This window comes from Diorhabda sublineata, chromosome X (assembly GCF_026230105.1).
Source record: "Diorhabda sublineata isolate icDioSubl1.1 chromosome X, icDioSubl1.1, whole genome shotgun sequence".
Classification (NCBI taxonomy): domain Eukaryota; kingdom Metazoa; phylum Arthropoda; class Insecta; order Coleoptera; family Chrysomelidae; genus Diorhabda; species Diorhabda sublineata.
In genome coordinates, this window is record NC_079485.1 from 35783674 (window position 1) to 35805397 (window position 21724).

A 21724-nucleotide genomic window follows, 5' to 3' on the forward strand; every position below is an offset into this window, starting at 1 on the left:
GACAAAAAATATGAATTATCTTATCCCACTTAAAATTTTTACATATTTTACATTTCATACAATTATAAAAATACAATAATAATGACCGTCAGTGTGGGTAAATCTTTCAGTCAGGGCGACGACGTGCGACATTTTCAATCGGCTGACCGACGACTTTTTCCTCAATAGACAATCAGCTGACTATCATTATCACATTTCTATTTGTTAAAACTATAATATTTTCTAATTTCATTTGAACTTTTCACAATTCACCTAAGGTAAACATGATACATTGTATGTAAAATATAGTATTTATATATTATAGTCTCCGCTGTATAATATAATATGTATAGTCTAAAACTAAATACTCTCCACAACAAAGGTTCCAAATTCAAAGATATTTCATAACTGCAACCTCTTTGTTCTTCTCTCCTTCCAATGCAGAAGGGACAATGGCTTATGTACTGTTCGTTCCTCATCTTCAGTTGAAACGTGACATTCTCAATTTGAGAACGTGAACAATATTTTGAAAATACTATGGTGTCAGAAAAACCATTTTGTGTATTTTGAAATGAAAAACTGAACATTTTCACTGCTGTTACATTGTATAAATATAATAATATTGATAAAAATTGACGAGTCATATCAAAGATTAAGCAAATGATTACATGTAATCATGAATCGGTTTAAAAACAATTATCATCAATTACTTGGACTTTTATGAATATGAATTTAATCAAGGAACGAACATTAGAGCCATAGTTAATATGTGCAGGTCACGAGGAAGCAATCACAACAATTATTTTTCATGTTTGCTACGAAGTTCTGATACAATAAGCTGCTCCAATACAGATATTTTATTCATTATGCTGCGAAATATTAATTTAATCTTGAAGAATGTACAAATTTCGATGCATGTTAAAACCCGAAATAATTAAAAATTCATCGATGTTACCAAATTGTACGAATCATTGGGTCCAAATTTGAGTTCTGCATTACCTAGATTTCATGCCTTCACGGACTGCGATTTTAATTCAACTTTTTACCGTAAAGGAAAAAAACCGTTTGAAATTCTCCCGAAGTCTCCAATGTACATCTAATCATCGATATATCACAAATTCCGAATTGTAAGCAGGAGTGGATGATATTAAAATGGCTCGTGTTATATCATTCACTAAAATATACGGCGATAATGATGACTGGAATCCACTAAACTTGGAAAAAAAATGGATTGCTCTTTATTTCCGCCTTGTGAAGCTGAATTGCAGTAACATTTTTTTACGAACGGCTTATAACGCTTATCTTTGGAGTTATACTCATCTACCCGTGCCTCCTACATTATTGTCCACTGAGTATGGATGTGAGGAAAGCGATGATAAATATTTGTTTGAATGGTTGGTGAGTAATCAATTGCCACCATCCACTTAACTTCTGACAATTATATATTAAACAATATGACTTTTTTCAATTGATTAATATTTTCACGGGTCAGCTGATTGTCTATTTAGGGAAAAGTTGTTAAGTCAGCCGATAGAAAATTCCTCGCGTCTCCCTGACTGACTAGACAAGCAGCTGACGGTATTTATTATATTTCTGTATACGTATGAAATTATGTGTGGAAATTCTACCGCCTACCGCACGGATGGCGGTTGTTTTCTGTTATTGACATCAATTTTGTATGAGAAGAATTTCACCTGGGATAAAAGAACTTAAGAAAACTTTTTTTTCACGAATACTGCAGTCTTCCTCGTGCGCATTCACCGCTACTAGAATGACTGATTTCGTCATTTGTAATGTGACAGTAATTCCTTGAAAAAAATGCTGCCTCCCGGAAAATATAGATAAGATAAAAAAGCACATGTGTCGAAAGATTCTAACTAGAATTTAAGCCATTTTGGCCGCTTAGTTGCCATTTGCCAATCGTATAAATGAGTCGTTGTAAAGAGTTTTCCGAAAATGAAACAAATTGAATATCGAGCTGTCATCACACGTTTGTTTTTGAAAGGCAATACAATTACACAAATAAAAAAGGAGCTAGATTGTACAATTATTTACGAGCGTGAAATTTTAGGTAGCTGTTTTCAAAGATGGTTGTATCAGCTCAACTGACGAGGAGGGTTCGGGATGGCCAAAACTGCGGTAATCCGCGATATCATCGAAAAAATTTACCAAAGTTAAGAGAGATAAAAGAGGGTACCGACGTATCAAAAGAACACACTTGCCATATACTGACTGAGAAGTTATGCATGCCTACGCTATTCATGTGTTGGGGGCATCTTTACTCACTTTGGTCCAAAAGTGCTTTTGAATGTACGTTTCCCAAACCTTATTGATATGTGTTTGAAGAAATATTGTGCTTTTTCATTAGGACACCGCATCTTCTCACCCTTCGGTGGTCGCCATAGCTAAAATTCACGAATTGAATTTCAAATTGATTGACCACCCATTATATTCACAAGATCTGGTCCCCAGCGACTTTTTGTTGTTTGCGGACCTCTAAGTTTCCTTTACAGGAAAAAGATTTTATCAGGCGAGGACGTTGTTGCATATACAAACGCCTATTTTAAGGAGAAAGAAGACAACTATTATTTGGAAGAATTAAAAATATTCGAGCATCGATCTTAAAAGGAGCCTACGTTGGAAAATAAAAATATCTTATTTCTTGTTAGGTCGGAAACTGTCGTATATGAAAATTTCTTTTCTTATAATTAGAATAGAATCTGATGAACGTATTACAAAATCCAGAGTAATATCATTGTATAAAGAATATTCTTTATATAATGGTAATATTATTTTATATGAACGCAAGGTTTAGAAAATGGAATATGGAAGTATTTTATAACAAACTACGAAACTCCTCTAAGGCAACTTTTTATTTACAAAATTCACAATATTGTTACAACAAACACTCGAAAAGCATAGTATAAAGGATTATTCTATATATACAAATAATTCTAATATATACAAATTTTTCTAAACTACTCGAGTTCCCAGTCTGAATTAATATCATGATGATATTTTGTCATCAACATCGAACTTGTTCGTTCTAAAATTTTATTCCATGCGGGTTATGCTAATTAATTTTAATAGAAATAGTCGTTATGTGAAAGGAGGGATTGTTCGCTTTTAACTGGAGCTTTTTTATTTTGATATTTGTAGAAATTAATCATTGATGCATATATAAATAAATTAAATTGAATAAAAACAATCACAGATAAATTTTATAATGTACATACGCAGTACTCCAATCTCTGGTATTAAGGGCAAAACGCAACCAAGCTTAAAGCTACAAGAAAAACGGAATTACAATCATACCAGGTTAGTATGATATAGGTTTTTTTATGATATCAAGATTTGAAAAATTCCTGTACCTTCACGAAACAAATGTTTTTGTTCTATGTAATATTACATTCAAAGAATATGGTTTCAAATTTTTTTGTGGTCCATATTTAGTCACACTCGTGTATTAAAACGAAACTAAATGTGACAGAAATTCAATCTCATCTACAATTTATCAAAATCATTGTTTAAATTTAGATATATTAAAGCACAGTTCAAACTATTTTAAATGAAATTGGATGAAAAAGTTTCTGTTGAACGAAAAATAATGTTAAGTAGGAATATTTCCTAAAAATAATATACCTATGTATTTATTGATATACAAAATTTTTTCACTTTTTATTTCGAAATTACTACTCTAAACAAAAGTAGTCCTCAGGCAAAATTAATTTTGTGTTGAAAGCTTGATATATTCATAGTTTATGTACACTAAAGCAAAATTTTTTACCGGCGAATGTATCTTAAATATATTTGTTCTAACCGTATACGATTCATAGTTCTGATTCTGTGGTTTGATCTCAACAAATGAAAATATAGGCTTTATACCATTGATTTTCAAATCCGAGGACAACACACTAATTCAATGTACCTTAAACACAAACAGTTTTTAGCTTCCAGGTTTTTATTAGATAGAGTGTTAAAAATTTAAATTTTAACTGGAGCAAATTCTGTAACTAATAAATATAGGTGTGCAGAACACGCCAATTTTTATTCTATTAGGCATAATGCAAATGCAATAATTCATGTTTTAATTATCTGCAGCAATCCTTTTTTAACGGAAGATGTTACTTTTATTCAACAAAGGTTAAAAGTATTTTCTTCCGCGTGTTAATAAGATCAGCAGGTCAGCGATCTTGTCTGTATTGTATCTGTGATAACCGACTTCCACCTGCTCTGTGATAGGTCTAGTTTTTTGTCTCCCGTCTACTTAGCAGCAGCAGGAGTCACATTCCTCAGTCCTGGAGAAACGTTGGAATTAGTTTCATCCCTAAAGCAGAAAGAAGACCCAGTTCAGAAGCTTAATCCTATCGTATCATCACTTTATTGTCCTTTTTTTGTAAAAGTGTCAATGATGATCTGAGTATAAACCCCTCAAATACTACCCTAGTTCTATTCACTTAGAGAAATAAATATGTTCAGAATGAACTGGGTTGAAATAGCCCTTAATCAGATATTAAATATCTCGGAGTGACCTTTAATCAGAGACTGACATGGAAACAACATCTGCAAGCAGTAAGCCATAAGGCACGTATTGCTTTGTACAACTGCTGTTGAATGTTTGGAGGAACATAGGGCATAAGCCCAAAATGATGAACTGGATGTACAAATTCGTTGTGTGACCTATCATACGCTCATAAGGTCATTATAGACTTGTCCATTTTCAAGACCTAATAGGGAGTGGAGCAGTTGAGTGGGCAATAAAGGCATACAAGGAACAGAACATGAGACTCGGTGACCTAACTGGGCATCAAAGCATTCTAAAAGAATGTAAGGTGCCCATTGATCATGACGGATTCCCTTTCCTCCAAACTGTGCTTTATCAAAAACTATAATCACAATAAGTCGACAGCGATAGGCTAATGCAGAGATAGCGTTCCCACGAGGCAACTACCTCAAATATATTTATCAGATAGCAGAGCAGCCTTTAAAGCACGTGACTCTTGTAAAATTGCGTCAAAACTAGTTTAAGAATCCACATAGTCTTTGAACTCACTGGGAGCAAACGACAAAGTTACTTTGGTTTGGATACCTAGCTACACCGGGGGTGCACAACAATGAACAAGCTGAACATTTGGCGGGACACCTCCTTTCATAGGACCAAAACCTTTTGTAGGTTACCTAATCGATTTCATTGTCCTTGTCCTAATGCCCTCTAGGAATTTTAAAACACATCCGAGGTCATTTCGTCTCCATTGCTTTGTTGAAGTTTGGCGATGTTAGCTTTATGCTTTTTCAGTTGAGATCAGTAATCTGCTGGCTACTGAATTGAGATTATTTCAATCCTTCTATTTGAACGGTTTGTATAAACGGATTTTTAGGAGTCGATTACAGCACTTGCTATAAATATTTTTTATTATCTAGATTTCAAACGGGCGATAATTTGAGTTTTGTAGACAGAAGAAGTCACTAGGGTCATATTAACTGAATATGCTGGTTTTTTAATACAGTTTTTTTGATTAACAGTTTTAGACTTGAATGGGAATTTTCAGTCAGTAACTCGTCCACCACATTTCGGCTGCTTTTCAATTATGAAGATTTGAAAGCTATCTCCCCGTGAGTATACTAGAAAACTAGAAAAATTCATTTTCACAAAATTGTTAATACTCATCAACGAATATTTTAGTTTGCGTATGTTTTTTAAAAAAGTTTACAATAGCAGTAAAAGTGTTATATAATGAATTAAAATAGTATGCTTAAAATATTTGCTTATGGTAAATATAAGTGTTGTGGTGAATTCATTTACTTTATAACAGAAATTGGAGGAGAATCTTTATATTTGAAATTATTTGCGCATAAACTGTACTGCTTGGTCTAGTAATCTCTATAGTTTTAGTATGCATTTTGACTTGCATTATCGTTTGACAAAAATAATTCTATTAATTATCACACTATGAAACACACTAGAGTAGGTAAACAATAATTTAGTTATAAATATATACACTTTTAGTAAATTGGTGATTGGAACTACTTTCTCAAAATACACCAAGTACTGTTAAAATTCATTGAAATCCATAACTTTTTAATATATACAAAAATAGTTGGATTGATTTTTTTGTCTATATACATTTTATACAGGATGCAATTGCTCTTAATCAGCTATAATTTAGTATTTTACAAAGATAAAAATAGCTGTTGGGCTTATTAAGAATAACAATACCAATTCTATTTTTATGTTATATACACACAACCGCAAAATCTAGGAATATTACCTTAAATTATATTTTTCTCTAAATTAATATTTGATATATAATTATTAATAATAAATAATTTATTGGTTAGACTGTATCAAAATTACAATATACTAATTTTATTTATATCAAAGAAAAATAATAATATACTGTAATTAGGTAATAATAAAATTATTATGTCCAATTTACAAAAAACATTTGATTTTAGTAATTCGAATGTCCTCGAGCATTTAAGAAAACGCAAAATCTGCGTTGTATATTAAACATTGAGCTGTATATCTGCTCGAGGAATAGCATTCTAGGCGTCTGTGGGGACTGAAAATAGAGTCTGTGGATTATTCTTAAGTCTTTTCAAATGTAGTACTTCTAGCTGAAGCATATCTCAATGAAATTCATTGCGAGATTGGAAGTATGTAGGTGAGCATTATAGTGAATGAACAAAAAACAGGTGTTACATATGAAATGACAATTGGTTGTATGATGGTATTACAGGATGACATACTTACCATACCCAACTGTACAGAAAGACCACAAACTATGATTGCTTGGTGAGAATGGACTACTTATACTAATACTAAACGATTTATACAGCCTAGTTTTCTTTCAACAACTACTCGTCTCGAGTCTGAATAAATTATGAATCGCCTGTTAGCTCAATTGGCGTTTATCCGTAAATATGTTCTTAAACTCATATTAAGCGAGCTACTTGATTTCATCGCCTTGACAGAGGCACTATTAGGGTGTCTGGCATTCTACAACATATTGTATTAGTTGACACCGAGTCTAATTTGAAGCTCAAGAGCAGCAGCATTTTGATGTTTTCCAGCGGTCTACTGCAAAAACGATATTGTCTCTGTGTAGTGATGTCTTATGTTTTTCCACTATATCACCTGCTCCATGATATCAGCGATATAAACATGAAGTAACGCTATCGCCAGTTTCTCAGTTCTCGGCTTCAAACAGATCTATAGTATACATCATTTAATTGCGATTTAAATGTCGTCCTTCTAAGATTGTTTACAATATATGAAACTTTCGAAAACTCGAAGTTCTCATTAGACAGCATTAACAAAAAAACCTAACCAAAGAATATCAAGATAATGAACAATAGCAGATACAAGTAAAAAATAATATACAATAAAGAATGGCGTATTCTAATTTCTGTAAAATTGTTATATTAAGATACAGTATATTCCTGGATATTGCGGCTATAGGCAACTACAAAATAAATTTCATAATATTTGGATCTGCCACCAGTCGAAATAATTCAACTAAAATCGAATAAGTTTTAAAAAGTACATGTTTTACTGAAAAAACTTACCGATTTTTCAATTATAGGGAGAACAAGTTGAGAAAGTTATCCTAAATGTCATTTTTGTTAGGTTATATGTTTTTCCTTTTATTTTTAATTCAACATCAGCCTTTACCTTCATCAATGAACTTTAAATATTTCGAACAAAGAATTGAATTCACAAAAAGTATTAACTTTACTAATAATGGTTTCTTTCTTACAAAAATATCTCGTGAATCTACCACTCTAACTCGTTTATCTAGCATCTGTATAAATAATGATAATATAAAGTAAAATTAAATATTAATAACAATGAATTTCATTTGAGGCTTGCAGCCTGGATAATTTTTGATTGCCAATATGATATTGTCGTGAGAGTTGATCAATACAAGAAGAATTAGAACACACTTTATTGTAAAAACATTTGGTCATATGTCAACCTCCTCATTTAGATATAGTAGAAACATGATCTTCCACGATTTTTTTCGATATATTCACCGTCGTTACAAAAAAAAGGATATAAGTGATAATATGCTACTTTTTCTGTCACATCAAAATTATATTAAAACAAATTTTGCAAAAACACTAAGTGATTACATATAAAGTAACCAAAATTAAATGAATGAGAAGTTATGTCAGACTATTCAATAAAACCTTTCCTTGTAGACTATTGCCTACGAAATTTGTTCATTATGATTTTGTCTCACACTGTGCTATAATGTGGAGGCATGTTGTCTTGTTGGAACAAGAGATCATCTTCCAGGTTCCTATTGTCATTTTGGAATATATCTGTGAGAGCAGAGTCATTAGTGTCTCTTAATAATTTGACTATATAAATTTGACAAAAAATGGCCAACACTACTATCTCCATAAATGCCTGTCCACAAGATTAATTTAAGAGGATGTACAATATGTGTTTAGTAGAACACTCTAGAATTTTCGTCAGTTCAATAAAGCCAAATGTATCCATGTATGGTGCCAATTAAAAAAAAAAGCATTTATATAAAAAACAAACAATCTCAATATCTCAAAACTGTCGTCTGTCTAGGTCATTGAAATTTATTTCCTGTACCCTGTATCTTTTAAGGACAAAATTATGTTGGAAACATCTTCAAACGATAGTGCGCGAAAAACCAGATTCTTTGTTCAAAACGACCGTTTTTGCCACTTCAATTGTAAAACTATTCCCATAGTTTTATTTTGATCAGCTATTAACCCTATCTGACGAAATTTTCTCGCTAGCTCTGTTTATACATGAGTGATGAAGTTGCTCGTCTCCATGAAGCTTTCTGTTTCTAAATATTGAAGTGTTTTCCAATTAGTAATTGTTTGAAATATTTGTTTCAAGTTACCTTTTATGTGGCAAAAAATAACATTAATAAACCATAGATGTTGCGTTTTATTTTAGAAATGTGTTGCATTTTGATTTGATCAAGACTTTTTTACAGATGATGAAAATATCGAAAAAAAATCGTGGACGATTATTATGTCTGAATACTCCATTTAAATGCCTTTCTAATGATGTGCCACAAATGGTATATTATTAAGAAATGAGGGGTTGTGGAAGTGAAAGGGAGAAGGTTAACGAATGCAAAATTTGAAAATCTTCCCCCTTAGAAGAATAATCGATGTTTCAGCATTTTCTTTTAATCTAATGAATACTCCCAAATATCGTGGAGGACAGATTTCTAAAATCCACTCTGTATTTTTTATTGCGAAACTTTTCTAATGTAAATATGTTTTCAAGGCACCTAATGTAGATGAATTTCTAATGTTAAAGATTGTAACATGAACAACAATATGAAATATTAACAGTATGAACAGAAATAAGACAGTGTTTTACTCCTAAATATAAAGCAGTTTTTTCAGTAAAACAATTATTTAAAATTAATGCATTAATTCTTAACACCTATAAATTTTAGCGGCTATTTCTTTCAGCTTTAACAAATGATTTTCAATCACCTCATGTTTACTCAACAGGTTAAATTCATAGCGAGGCAAATCTATATTATGTCGAACGCACTATAGATTCAGATTATTTATTTTGATATATTTCTTTGCATTGTCAAAATCCACAAAACACAATTGAAATGAACTGACAGAGTTTTGAAAATAAATCAAACAGAGACATTGAATATATCTCCGATTTGATGTCAAACACTGATACTGCAAAATATTTGTTTCAACAATGATCATGATCACTTAGCAATGAATCAATGAAGCTATACAAACCGTTTGAAAACCAAAATTACTCAGAAGGAAAAGAATAAAATAAGTTTAAAATAGAATTAAATTACTGAATCTAATATATTTGTTAACATAAGAAAAATGTAGTTAGCAAATAAGAAAGGTCTTAGATACATGTCAATTATGAATAATATTCATTACAAAATTATTAAAATTAGATAGAATTGTATGTGGATGTAAGAAAGAAAATGGCCATAAACTACAAAGAATATGATACTGAACACACTACCATTTTACCTTTTATCAATGAAGGCGATAACTTGATTATTAAAGACGTGCGTCAGTGTAATTGTGTATGTATGAATCAGTTCCAGAAATTCAAATTTAGTTAACTGAGAATATCGATTAATATTATGATGATTTCATCTACAATTTAAAACTTTCAATAAATCTTAACTAGGTGTGAGGATCAAAATACATTTATCACCACTTGTTGAGAGTATTTATATTTGTAGGTATTGTAGTAGATTGGCATAGGATATTTCATGATTTAAAGACAAATACAACCGCATTTTGGACCCTCACAACATTAACAAAAAATAATACTAAAATAGTATTATAATAAAAAAATATTAATGAATGTTTCTTCTGGTAATTGCAAATTACTATTAGTAAAGTTTAAAAGCTTGTTTACAGCTATTTCTGATACAAATGAACATTTTTTATGCTTTCTGTGATTATTATTCTACGAGTCGTTGTTATATAATATGAATGTTAATTCTTACACATCGATCTTTCATACTTAAAAAAATTCACAAAAGGCATTATACATACACAAATGAACATCGTAGCCATGATGACAAAAATTATAGAATACCTTTTTTTACAAAACTTACATCTTTGTATTTATATTTAGAGGGTGAACAAATGAATATAAAAATGAAAGAAGTTCCAGTATTTGACAACAGTACTATCAAAATTTGTACTATATGTAAGTATAGTTTACCTTAATTATATTGTGTTTAAAATAACTGTTAGTACTAAAATTACTGGTTTTTATACAAAAACTACTTATTGCACATGCCGCAAATACTTAAAGGCATTTTCAATGTTAATGGTTATATATGACACCTTATATAATGAATCAGATATAACTGTTTTATATTTAATATGAGAATATCATAAATATATTGATGTTAGAAAGATTGAAATGTTTTGTTCAAAAACTCGATGGATTTAATATCGTATGCAGCATGTTATATTGATTTACTGCACTACTCTACTATAAATTTGGTACAATATTATAATCTCTAATAAAGCAGCTGAAATTGAAAGAACATGTTGAGAATTTTTATCAAAAATTGGTCAAATAGTGAAACATTTGGAGTTTTGGCTAAAAAGCATTTTTATTCTGCGTCTACATTACTAAATTACACTAAATAAAGAGGGCCTAAAGCTAGATTTGGCTAAGATGAAGAGTCCAGCAGCTCCATGAACAAATGTGGATGCTTTATGTAATACCTTAATAAGATAATACAGTAACAAAACCAATCAAGGGCCGCTTCTGGAAAAACTCTGCACCATGGTTTAATTCTCATCAACTGAAATTGATTGAGCAAAGGGATGATCATTACAAAAGGCATAAATTATCTCCCAATGCAGAACATTTAAACTTACAGTATGAAGAAGTACAGAGAAATCTTAAAGCAGTCATAAGAAAAGCAAAGACTGATTACTACAATCAAAATATAGTCAGTGAAAGGAAATAGCAAGAAGACATGGAAGTTTTTGAATAAAATTATTAACCGTTCTAATTCCAAACATCTTTGCATACCACACATACTGGAAAATGACACTATGATCATGGGTGATGTTAATATTGCTACTTGTGCTAACTTCTTTGTTAGTGTTGACCCTAACTGGCCTCCAACATAAAACCTCCTAGTTTTACCTCACCAGCTATCCAAGAGCTGCATAATTCTTTATTCTGGACACGTGTGAATTGGTTTCGGAGTTATTTTGAACACAGGTACCAGTACGTAAGCTACAATAATCAAAATAGCCCAACAAAGATGTGCATTTGTGGAATACCTCAGGGTTCGATAGTAGGACCAACTCTGTTCCTGGTTTATGTAAATTTCTTGGCACTTCTACCGCTACATGGAAGAATAAACTTGTATGCAGATGATATGTTACTAACATACTTCTCACAAACAGCTGAAGAAACAAAAAGGTGTATCGAGAGTGATCTGGAACTACTTCATACACAAATGTCAAAGGAGAGAGGTACACTCACAATCTCCTTTAATGTGGTTAAGAATATTCATCATCACAGTGTCAGATCCGCAGACCATCTACGAACCCCAATAGCAAGAACTACAATGGGCCAAAGGTCGATTGCATTTCAAGGTCTAAGATACTATAATCAGCTGCCAAGAGAGACTAGAACTCTTAGTGTGAATAGGTTTAAAGTGGAACTCCAGAAGCTGATTCAGCAAAACTTTTTAAAAGCTAGTCATAAGAGGACACTGTACACTATTGTTTAAAAATGCAACTTCTTATTTAATTTCGCTTTTAAGTCCCATATGGCACTACCTGTGCCCCAGGTACTATATGCTAACAAATTATGGATATTTTCTTTTTTGTAAATTTTTGTTTCAATAATAAATTATTATTAAATAATTTTCCATGGCAAATATAACAAATGCTCATATTTATGTTTTTCAATGCAATAATTATAATTTGTTATACAATATTTTGAAATAGATTCATTGCAATTGCTTGAACCTTTTATTTAAAAATGCCTTTAATAAAAAACTTATTGGTAACTAGATACACCAATGCACAAAAATCTTTTATAATACATAACAATGTTGGAGAATAATCCCAGTATAATAAATTGTTAATTTTCAAATTTTGTGAACTTTCCTTAACAGTTGTTGTCCAAAAATCGAACATTTGTATTAATTATCTTCACTATCACAAGTATTAAAACTCAGATCAATATATTGAAAATCATAAACAAAATAACTCTAATTAAATTTCACAAAGCATCTGGAAAATACATTAATCTTAAATAAAATTATGATCACAAGGCAAGACAATGTAATGAGCTATTTTTCTTCCAAATTGGAATGATGCAGCATAATTTGCTTTAAAAAAAAAGCAAGTGACAATACATATATGAATAGCAAAAATAATAAAAATGTTCGCAACAGTTATATATTTCAAGTCTCCAATTCTTTGAATATTTGTATTTTAAACACAATACACTGACAATAAAAAACTTATTTTAAATAACTAAAATAAATAACAATGGGCAGTTACAAACTTGACATGATTTTCCTTGGTAATTACCCATATTAAGTAACAAAAAACTATATATCAATTCTTGGTCTATACTGCAATGTTAAGGGTGGATTTTGAAAACGCCATCTTGTTACATATACAAATTTTAATGTGTGATCTTTGCCCAATAATTCGTCGTTACACAAAATATCAATCTAGAAGCAAACAAAAAAACAAATATTAGATAGATATCCATACATGTATATATATATATATATATATATATATATATGAACAACAGGAATTTCACCCTAGTGAAATTCTAAGGAGTAGGCAGATTGAGGCCTTGGAATCAACCCAATAAAAAGTGTGATTCGTTGCGTGAAATAGGCAGATTGAGACGAATCGGATATATATATATATATATATATATATATATATATATATATATATATATATATATATATATATATATATATATATATATTTATATTCATATATCTAAATGTTCTTGATTTTAGGTTTCTTCTGTTTTTTTTGATAATTTTTAAATAATAAATAAATAAATTTTGACGTTTCGACTTTTCTTTAAATCTTTATCAAAATATGGTCAAACTAGAATTAGATCCAAAAACGTATAGACCAATATCACTAACATGTAGCATGAGTTCTTAAGAAGATAATCAATAACCGACTTCTATGATACTTAATGTCAGAAAACTGATTATACCCGAACAGTAAAAATCACTCCACATTGGGTAATTTGACTGATCTAGAATCCATGAAACAATTGTAATAAAGCAGCCCTGTATGTATTTTTGACATTTGGAAAACCTAAAATACAGTTTGAAATATTCCATCATTAAAACACTTTATGACTGGTCAATACAAGGTAAAATATTGAAATATATCTCGAATGTCCTAGAACATCGACAGTATCAAGTGGAGTATACTCACAGCTAAATACCCAAAAAACCATATAACACACGAGTCAAATTTCAGTGCAATATTATTTCTTATAGTAATCTCGATGAATACCTCCCCTGAATGTATAAGTGGGTGATCGAATAATGCTGTGGAAGAAGTGGAAATTCAATTATTGATTTATGTTTATTTCATCATTGGATTATTATTGGTATAATACTAAAAATTGATTATAGATGCTATTATTAAATAACATAATCATTGAATATTCAATATACAAATTGTGAAAAACAGAAGACCATAACACAAAACAAATTAGTAATAATAACTTTTTATAGAAATAGATAAATGATAAGCGATGCTTGGCAGTTTAAATATTATAAGTGTGGACAGATTGAGAACAAAAAGAATAATATTAATTACTAAAAATTGAATCGAATTCTTTAAGAAACATATGAAGGGCACTTGCTTGTATGTTATAATAAAGAAATTGAGATGGAAGACATTGAAGTGTTGCAATTTCTAAAAGACAAAATAACATGAATAGAAAATAAGATAAAAAGTAGTACAATACAATTAAACAATACAAAAATAGAAAGTCAAAATCTGACACAAAAGTTCAACGAGCAAGAAAATAGAATTAGACATGAAAAAAAAATTAATTATACAGGAAGTCGAAGATAATGCAGAGGAAAGAGATACAGAAGTTCAAGATCAATATCCACACGTCAGACACCACTCGAGCTACTCCAGTGTGATAGGGTTTACCCTCTTGTGCTTGCTTTTCACATAAAACAAATGTCAACTATAATATAGAATAGAGCAAACTATATATAGTGTGGGCGAAAATTGCCATGAAAAAAGAATAAACATTATATTCAAACAAATGTTTATTTAAAATAAAGAATTAAAAGTGTAGAATTATTTCTTATCGTTCAAGTGGGCGCTACATCGCCGTTGGCATGTCTGAAACCTGGCCTTTCAATTTTAGAAAACTCTTCGACACATGGCGCCGAGACGACCTTTATGGAAAGAATTTAGCTGGAGATACGTCTGGGCTGCAGCCATGAAATATCTCCTCTGTACTAGATCAATTTGTTTGGGAATATTCCTTAGCCACTTTCATTGGATGCATGACAGGCTGCACTATCTTGCTGCATCTGTGTTCTATAGTTCTATTCTATTCTAAACGATGTAACTGTGGTTAATGATTATAGTTATATGAATTTTGTCCGCTGAAGTTATTGCAACCCAAACCATCAGTACAGGGGAATATAAAGGTATTTGGTGCTTCAACTTAATTTAGGATTTGTTGACAAGGGGACATCCATAAAGTACGTCACACGAATTTTAGGACTTTTGAACCCCTCCCCCCGTCCTTGCGGCAGGTTGTCACATTTTTATAACACCCCCTCCCCTCCTGATGTGACGTCACACATTTTTTAAATTTATGTATGTATTTAAAAATAATCGGGAGAAAACAGCTATTTTCATTTTTTACTTATTTTTATTAAATAATAATCTAATAAAATCAACATAACATCAAATTTTTTAAATTTTCAATTCACATCCAAACTTTGAGTTTTAGTATTTTAAATTTTAACATGTGACGTCACAAAACTATTAACCCCCCCATACCCCTTGTCACACGATGTCACACTTCGGTGATACCCTCCCTCCCCATTAACGTGTGACGTACTTTAGGGATGGCCCCCAAGCCCATTTAATTAAAATCTTAAGATTTTCCTAGCATTACATAATTTTCTTTCAATTCTTACACTAACTGTATCTTAAAGGAATCAGTCCATCTATAATGTTCGTATTTGTTTGTTTAGTTAATATTTTACTGTTTTGCCAAATCTCATTGATTAAGGTCTAAAAATAAGATTTTTATTTCATATTGATTTTTATATGCTCTTCCATAATTTGGTTTATATTACATCTATTGGTGATCCGCCTCTTATGACCCCAAATTGATATTGTGAGTTTCAGTTACTAGTTGTTTTATAATTTATAATATTTTCTAGGTGATACTATAGTTCTCAGCCATACTTCATCTGTTCAATATTTGTTTCATTCTTCACATATGTTACTTCCTTTCCAGTTTTTGTAATAAGACAGATAACAAAAAAATCAAACAGACATAAATGTGTTATATCGATTTTTTCTTTCCAGCCTCATTATGGACAACATAATATATAGTGCCTAGCTATGTAAAAAATGCAGAATGGGAGACTATGAAATTATTTTCTCTGCTGACAAGGTCGTACTGGTGGCTGAGAATGAAGACGCTCTACTGCAACTATTATATCAATTTAACAGCACAATCAAATAATTTACGATGATAATATATCCACAAAACATGAAATACATGACTTAAAAAACACCACTAAGATGTAAACTAGAAATTGCAGGGAAGGTTATTCAGTAGAAGATGAAATTTGAGTATTTAGGAATAGAAATATCAGGTTATGGTGACGTTAAAAATTAAGGTTAGAGACCTGACAATGAAATTGATAATATGCTTAGGTGAATAGACATGACAGTAATCTATCGAAAAAGCAATGTAACACAGTGATAATTCAATTTGATTCAGTTGATGTTTAAAAATCAGCATTTGTTAAACTAATGAGATCTTTCTTCCTTGTCACAACGAATTAGTGTTTTAGATTAAAATTTACTAAACATATCATATATTATCAGAAATACCTAATAGCTTGAAATTCATTTTCTTTGATATATAAAATCCTTTGAAAACAGGGGTTTCATAGTTGGACCAAATTCACTTCATGGATATAAAATATGTTACACAAGAGATGATAGCACTGCAGTAATATAAGAGCAGGACACAAGAGGTGATAGCACTGCAGTAATATAAGAGCAGGCACGCTAATTGAAACACTAGAGATTCAATTGGAAGGTCATAACAAACAAAAAATGTCAATCTTGAAAAATCTATAAACAGAAATGTGTGCTCTAATGCCAATATCATAGGACAGTTCTATGTCTAGATAGTTCTATAATATAAATATTGTGGTTAGTTAAAAATTATAAACACAAATTACTTAAGATTTTTCAACTTATAAATAGAGAGAAATGTTTTAGCTCAGCAACTATAATTAAAATATGAATTTTATAGGTCAATAACATTTGTACCATCATATGATTTCAACAATAATATGTATTTCACAATTAAGTATAAACAACACAATTTTGTGTCAACAAAGCATATTTGCTTGTGTACAATAATGTTTATGAAGAAATTTAACTATTTGCAAAGTGAAATTAGAGCATAGATTCAGCCAGCACATTCACTGTAGTAAATATTTTTTCTTAGTGTCACCATTAAAAATAAATGTGTTACATTTGAACTGAAAATTATTTACTAAGCATTGTTGACAATATTAAATAATATAAATAACTTAACACCATGGAACAAATAATAAAAAGAAAGCATAGTAATTAAGTTTTGTAACATTGCAATTGCCCCTTACACTACTGGTCAAAAGGTTTTGCCCACTCCATAATCCATTCATTAAATTTCAAAATAATATATGTACTTCAACAAATTTCTCTTCCATATTGTGAAGCGCAGGTCAAATGGGTGTCTTACAAACCAAAAATAATATTGTCTGTTATTTTTTTACTTTATTTGAGCCCACGTTTATATTTTGTCATGAATGCAAAAGTTATAACTTGCAAATATGGATTTATTTGTTTATTATTCTTTAACTGTGAATTATTTCTTCAGTGTTTATGATTGTAGTTTAGTCCCAGTTAGCTCTATGAGACACAAAAATGTGCTGTGATTTATACTTTTTGGAACAAGACATCTTTTTGTGAAGTTTTTATACGAATTGTCATAATTCCCGCAAATTTAGACTTGGTAAGTTGGTAAGTTTTAAAATAGGTACAACCAAGAAACTATCTGTTGAAACTCATGCATTAATTACAAGTGAACACATTCTAGACAAAATTAACTGTACAATTGCTGCCGAATTAAAAATACCTTGACATACTGTGGACTACAACATGAAAACATATGCATCCACCAGGAACTTTGGTCATAGAAAACATTCAGGGACGCCTCAAAAAGCACAACTATTGAAGATAATTGTATTGATCAGTAAATGTGATCGACAACTTACAGGTCCAGAAATAGTAGCACAGATCAATGAATCTAGGGATCTGCCTTTGAGTACTTCCACAGTGAAAAGGATTTTGAGAAAAGCTTGACTATTTGGAAGGGTGATAAAGACGTCAAACTAAAATTGAGTGGTTGCAGTGGGCTCAAAAACAAAAATTGGATGGATGGAACGAAATAGACGATTTATTGAAATAGTTACAGAGAATGCAAAAATTGTGCTTGGAAATAGAAAAAGCAAAAGAGGGTTACATCGATGAATCAATAATTTAAATATGTAACAATTACAGACTGTACTTTTATTACTGCTATATTCTTATCTACATATGTTCTTCAAACTATAAATAGCAAAATCTATTGTATTGTTTTTATTTGTTGTGTACCTCACAAAAAGTTTTGAACAGTAGCATAAATAATTTAAAAGGTACTTACATCTCTATACTTCTCCATCCCATTTAAAACCTTTTTCGCTACAAATTTTTTCAAATGTAAAATAGTTGCTTGAGCTGAACATCTGATAAATCTTCTTTTCAATGTTTTCAAATTTGAACTGATACATTCTAAACATACATTTACTTGTTCATCTTGTCTATGATAATCACTTTCAGCATGACTATTATCAACATGGTTATCTTCACCATGTATTTCACCATTTGTTAAAGGTATATCTTTAGGATATGGCAGGCCTCTTTGACGATAAAACTCTTTTTCACGATTTATTTCATCTAAAAAAATTATCATCAAAACTACATCAAAATTGTTTAGCCTACTTGGAATCTTTTAATAGATCGGTTTATAGATTTGTTAATGTGTTTCAAATATTAACACAGTATTAAATACATTATATTTTGTTTAGAAATAATATAACACTTCTAATATTTCCCAGGAAAACTATATCCTGATTGGGTTAACTTATTCTTCACTAAATTAGTTTTTGATCTCACCTTTTTGTAAATCTGGTACTAGTTTATAAACAATATCTTGCATAGTCCTATCGAAACTTATGTATTGAAGTGGATGGGACTGATGAATTACTATAGTACATGTTGGACATGTGTTGTTTTCTTCTAAATGTTTCACTAAACATGTCTTGCAAACTAAAAATAAAATATATTCATAAATAAACTACCTTTTATTCAATATGCTGTTTAAAACTAGTACAATACTTACAAGTATGCAAACATTCTGTAACAGTTGTTGCGTCTATAAGATAACCCCTACATATTTTACATGTTATATGACTATTCAGTGTTTTGAGTTTGATTTTTCTTTCCATTATCATAATTTACAATAAACCATAATTCTATAAAAACTCTAATTCTAACCCTAATTGATACACAAACAAAAATCACCAATGGTTGTCTAAATTTAATAGCATTTGCGCTTGCGTTGATATAACATGTTTGACAAATAAACAGGAGTATGTTCAAAAACTGATTCAAAAGCAATTAATTTCAATATCGAAAAATCCACTGATTTCAAGTAGGTCTTTTGCCTATTTGGTATACATAGTTTAAGTAAATATTGAGTTTATATATTTTATGTTACTTCAGCAACGCATATGCAACCAGCATTACGTCAACATAAACTTTTTCTTTCTCCGAATGTGTAATTAAAATGAAATAACGGACAGTCAACTATGGGAATAATTCTAACTCATAGGACAGAGGTGTCAAACTCAATTTTGCAGAGGGCCATATATTAAATTTTGAATTCGTAGGTGGGCCAGATTAAAAATAAAAAAAATGAACTGAATTATTATAACATTTTATTTATTAAATTATATAAGTATATAATATACGGTTCTAATGCAATAATAAAACTTGATTTCGGGGCAACTTAGCTTTAGTAAACATCGATCGTTGACCTTGAAGTTTAGATTTTAAAGATGACAGTTATTTTTTCAGTGTAACAATCGAATTCGTATCATAGTGTCTTTTCAAATTAAATTCCTTACAAACAGCAACTATTCGATTACAAATCAAACACAGTGGTTTACCTTTTCATTCTATGAAAAAATATGCAATTTCCCATTCAGACTAAAAAACTCTGCACTCACTATCAGCTTTACGTTTTTGTGAAATTATGCCAAAATCGTAACATTTATGGAACTCGACACAACAATTATGGATATCGCACGCACACGACACAAGCAAATGCACAATACTTTCACAATCACTACTTCGTAGTATAATTGAAATCCTCCAACCGTATCGCTTCGATTACTCGACTCAACTGACTCACGTCGCGCCGATGCACTCATTTTATATGGTTAAGCATGAGTTTAGATTAGAACCTTCCTTAACCATATAAAACGAGTGCGTAGGCGCCACGTGAGTCAGTTGAGTTTAATCTAGACTCGAAGCGCATGGAAGATTCTATGGTTCTCGACAAAATTAATAGGATATTTCCGCTTGCTGCTAAGAGATGGCGATTCTGTTTTTTTCTCTCGCTTACCTAGACACGCGCTGCCCTTGAAATTACTTATAAACATCCCTAGACTTGAGAGCACGAGTAATTAAAACATCCGTAGAGGAATGAATGAAGTCTAAAAGCTCTAAAAAACATTATTCTTCTTTCTGTGACACATCGCGATCGCGGGCCATATCTTTGACATGACTGTCATAGGACATTTAATTCCAGGACGGTACTTCGAAATGCAATTATTTCACGAGAGAGAAGCTAATATTTTACACTTCATCGAAACTCATAAAAATCCGGAGAATTATATATGCACACTTTCATAATCAGTGGCATACAATACAAGGACTTTTCAGAAACTATAACCTAGGTTTAGGTAGATCACCTGATAGGTAATCTAACTGAACTGATTGCGAATTCTAGCCCAGAACGAGATTTAGACAAAAGTTTCCAACGTCGCATTCAATTTTCGGTGGAAATTTCAAATCTAAAACATGTTTTTGTTCATTTGCAAGTTCACCTACTTTTATTAAATGTTACAAATTTCGAAAACGTCGAAATTATAACCACTTTAACAATTTTAGCAGATATCTGATTTATCATATCCTAAATCGCCCGTAGGGTTAATTTTATTGCAATGATCATAATTTGTGTGCAAGTCTACAAAAAAAAAGAAGCTAGAGGAGCACGAAAAAGATCAATTGGTTAATGATGTTTCCTAGTGCTTTAGCGATACCGTTTTGATATTTTTGTTATTTGCCGACCAATAGTTGTAAAGGAAGGTAGAACTGATGTTTTCACTTTAAAATCTTTGGTTTCTTTTAATACCGTCCACGAATAGTGCTTCCTTTGACAGCAGACGCCTGTCCTCAACGATTGACCTGGATCAGTACTGGGAGGTAGATTAGCGTAATATCATATTTAGTTACGAATCGTGATACTATTTGGACGCCCATGAATGGAAAGACCCAGTCGTGGATATCCGATAACCACGTGTGCTTATTCGAACCAGCATAACAGCTGAGCGTTATGTTAAAATGTACTATAAACCACTTTACTACTTTATATACTCGTAAATGGGCAAGACAATGAACGTCCACATATTACTTGTCGAACTATAGGATTTCTCAAAGAAGTTGCTATGTTTTGCCGTGGTCTTCTCGGTCACATGTATATAAATCCTATGAACATATGTGGGATATGACGAGGAGTAGAGTGTTCATTTTGCGCCACTCTTCATAG

At 31.0% G+C, this 21724-nt stretch overlaps 1 protein-coding gene across 1 annotated transcript; it reads right to left on the minus strand.

Moving 5' to 3' along the window:
* Positions 1 to 2839: 2839 nt before the first annotated feature.
* On the minus strand, positions 2840 to 19445 carry LOC130451124 (polycomb group RING finger protein 3). The gene is made up of 4 exons (XM_056789942.1): positions 19232 to 19445; positions 19006 to 19158; positions 18494 to 18786; positions 2840 to 13208 (listed from the first exon to the last, which is right to left on the minus strand). The coding sequence occupies exons 1-4, from the start codon at positions 19341 to 19343 to the stop codon at positions 13083 to 13085; spliced, it is 684 nt and encodes a 227-aa protein (XP_056645920.1). The 5' UTR covers positions 19344 to 19445; the 3' UTR covers positions 2840 to 13082.
* Positions 19446 to 21724: the final 2279 nt, after the last annotated feature.

Coding starts and splice junctions, on each gene's coding strand:
- LOC130451124 (XM_056789942.1), bottom strand. CDS start 19,343: ATGATAATGGAAAGAAAAATCAAACTCAAAACACTGAATAGTCATATA. Junction 19,159..19,231: donor TACAGAATGTTTGCATACTT/GTAAGTATTGTA, acceptor TTTTATTTTTAG/TTTGCAAGACATGTTTAGTG. Junction 18,787..19,005: donor AGTACCAGATTTACAAAAAG/GTGAGATCAAAA, acceptor TAATTTTTTTAG/ATGAAATAAATCGTGAAAAA.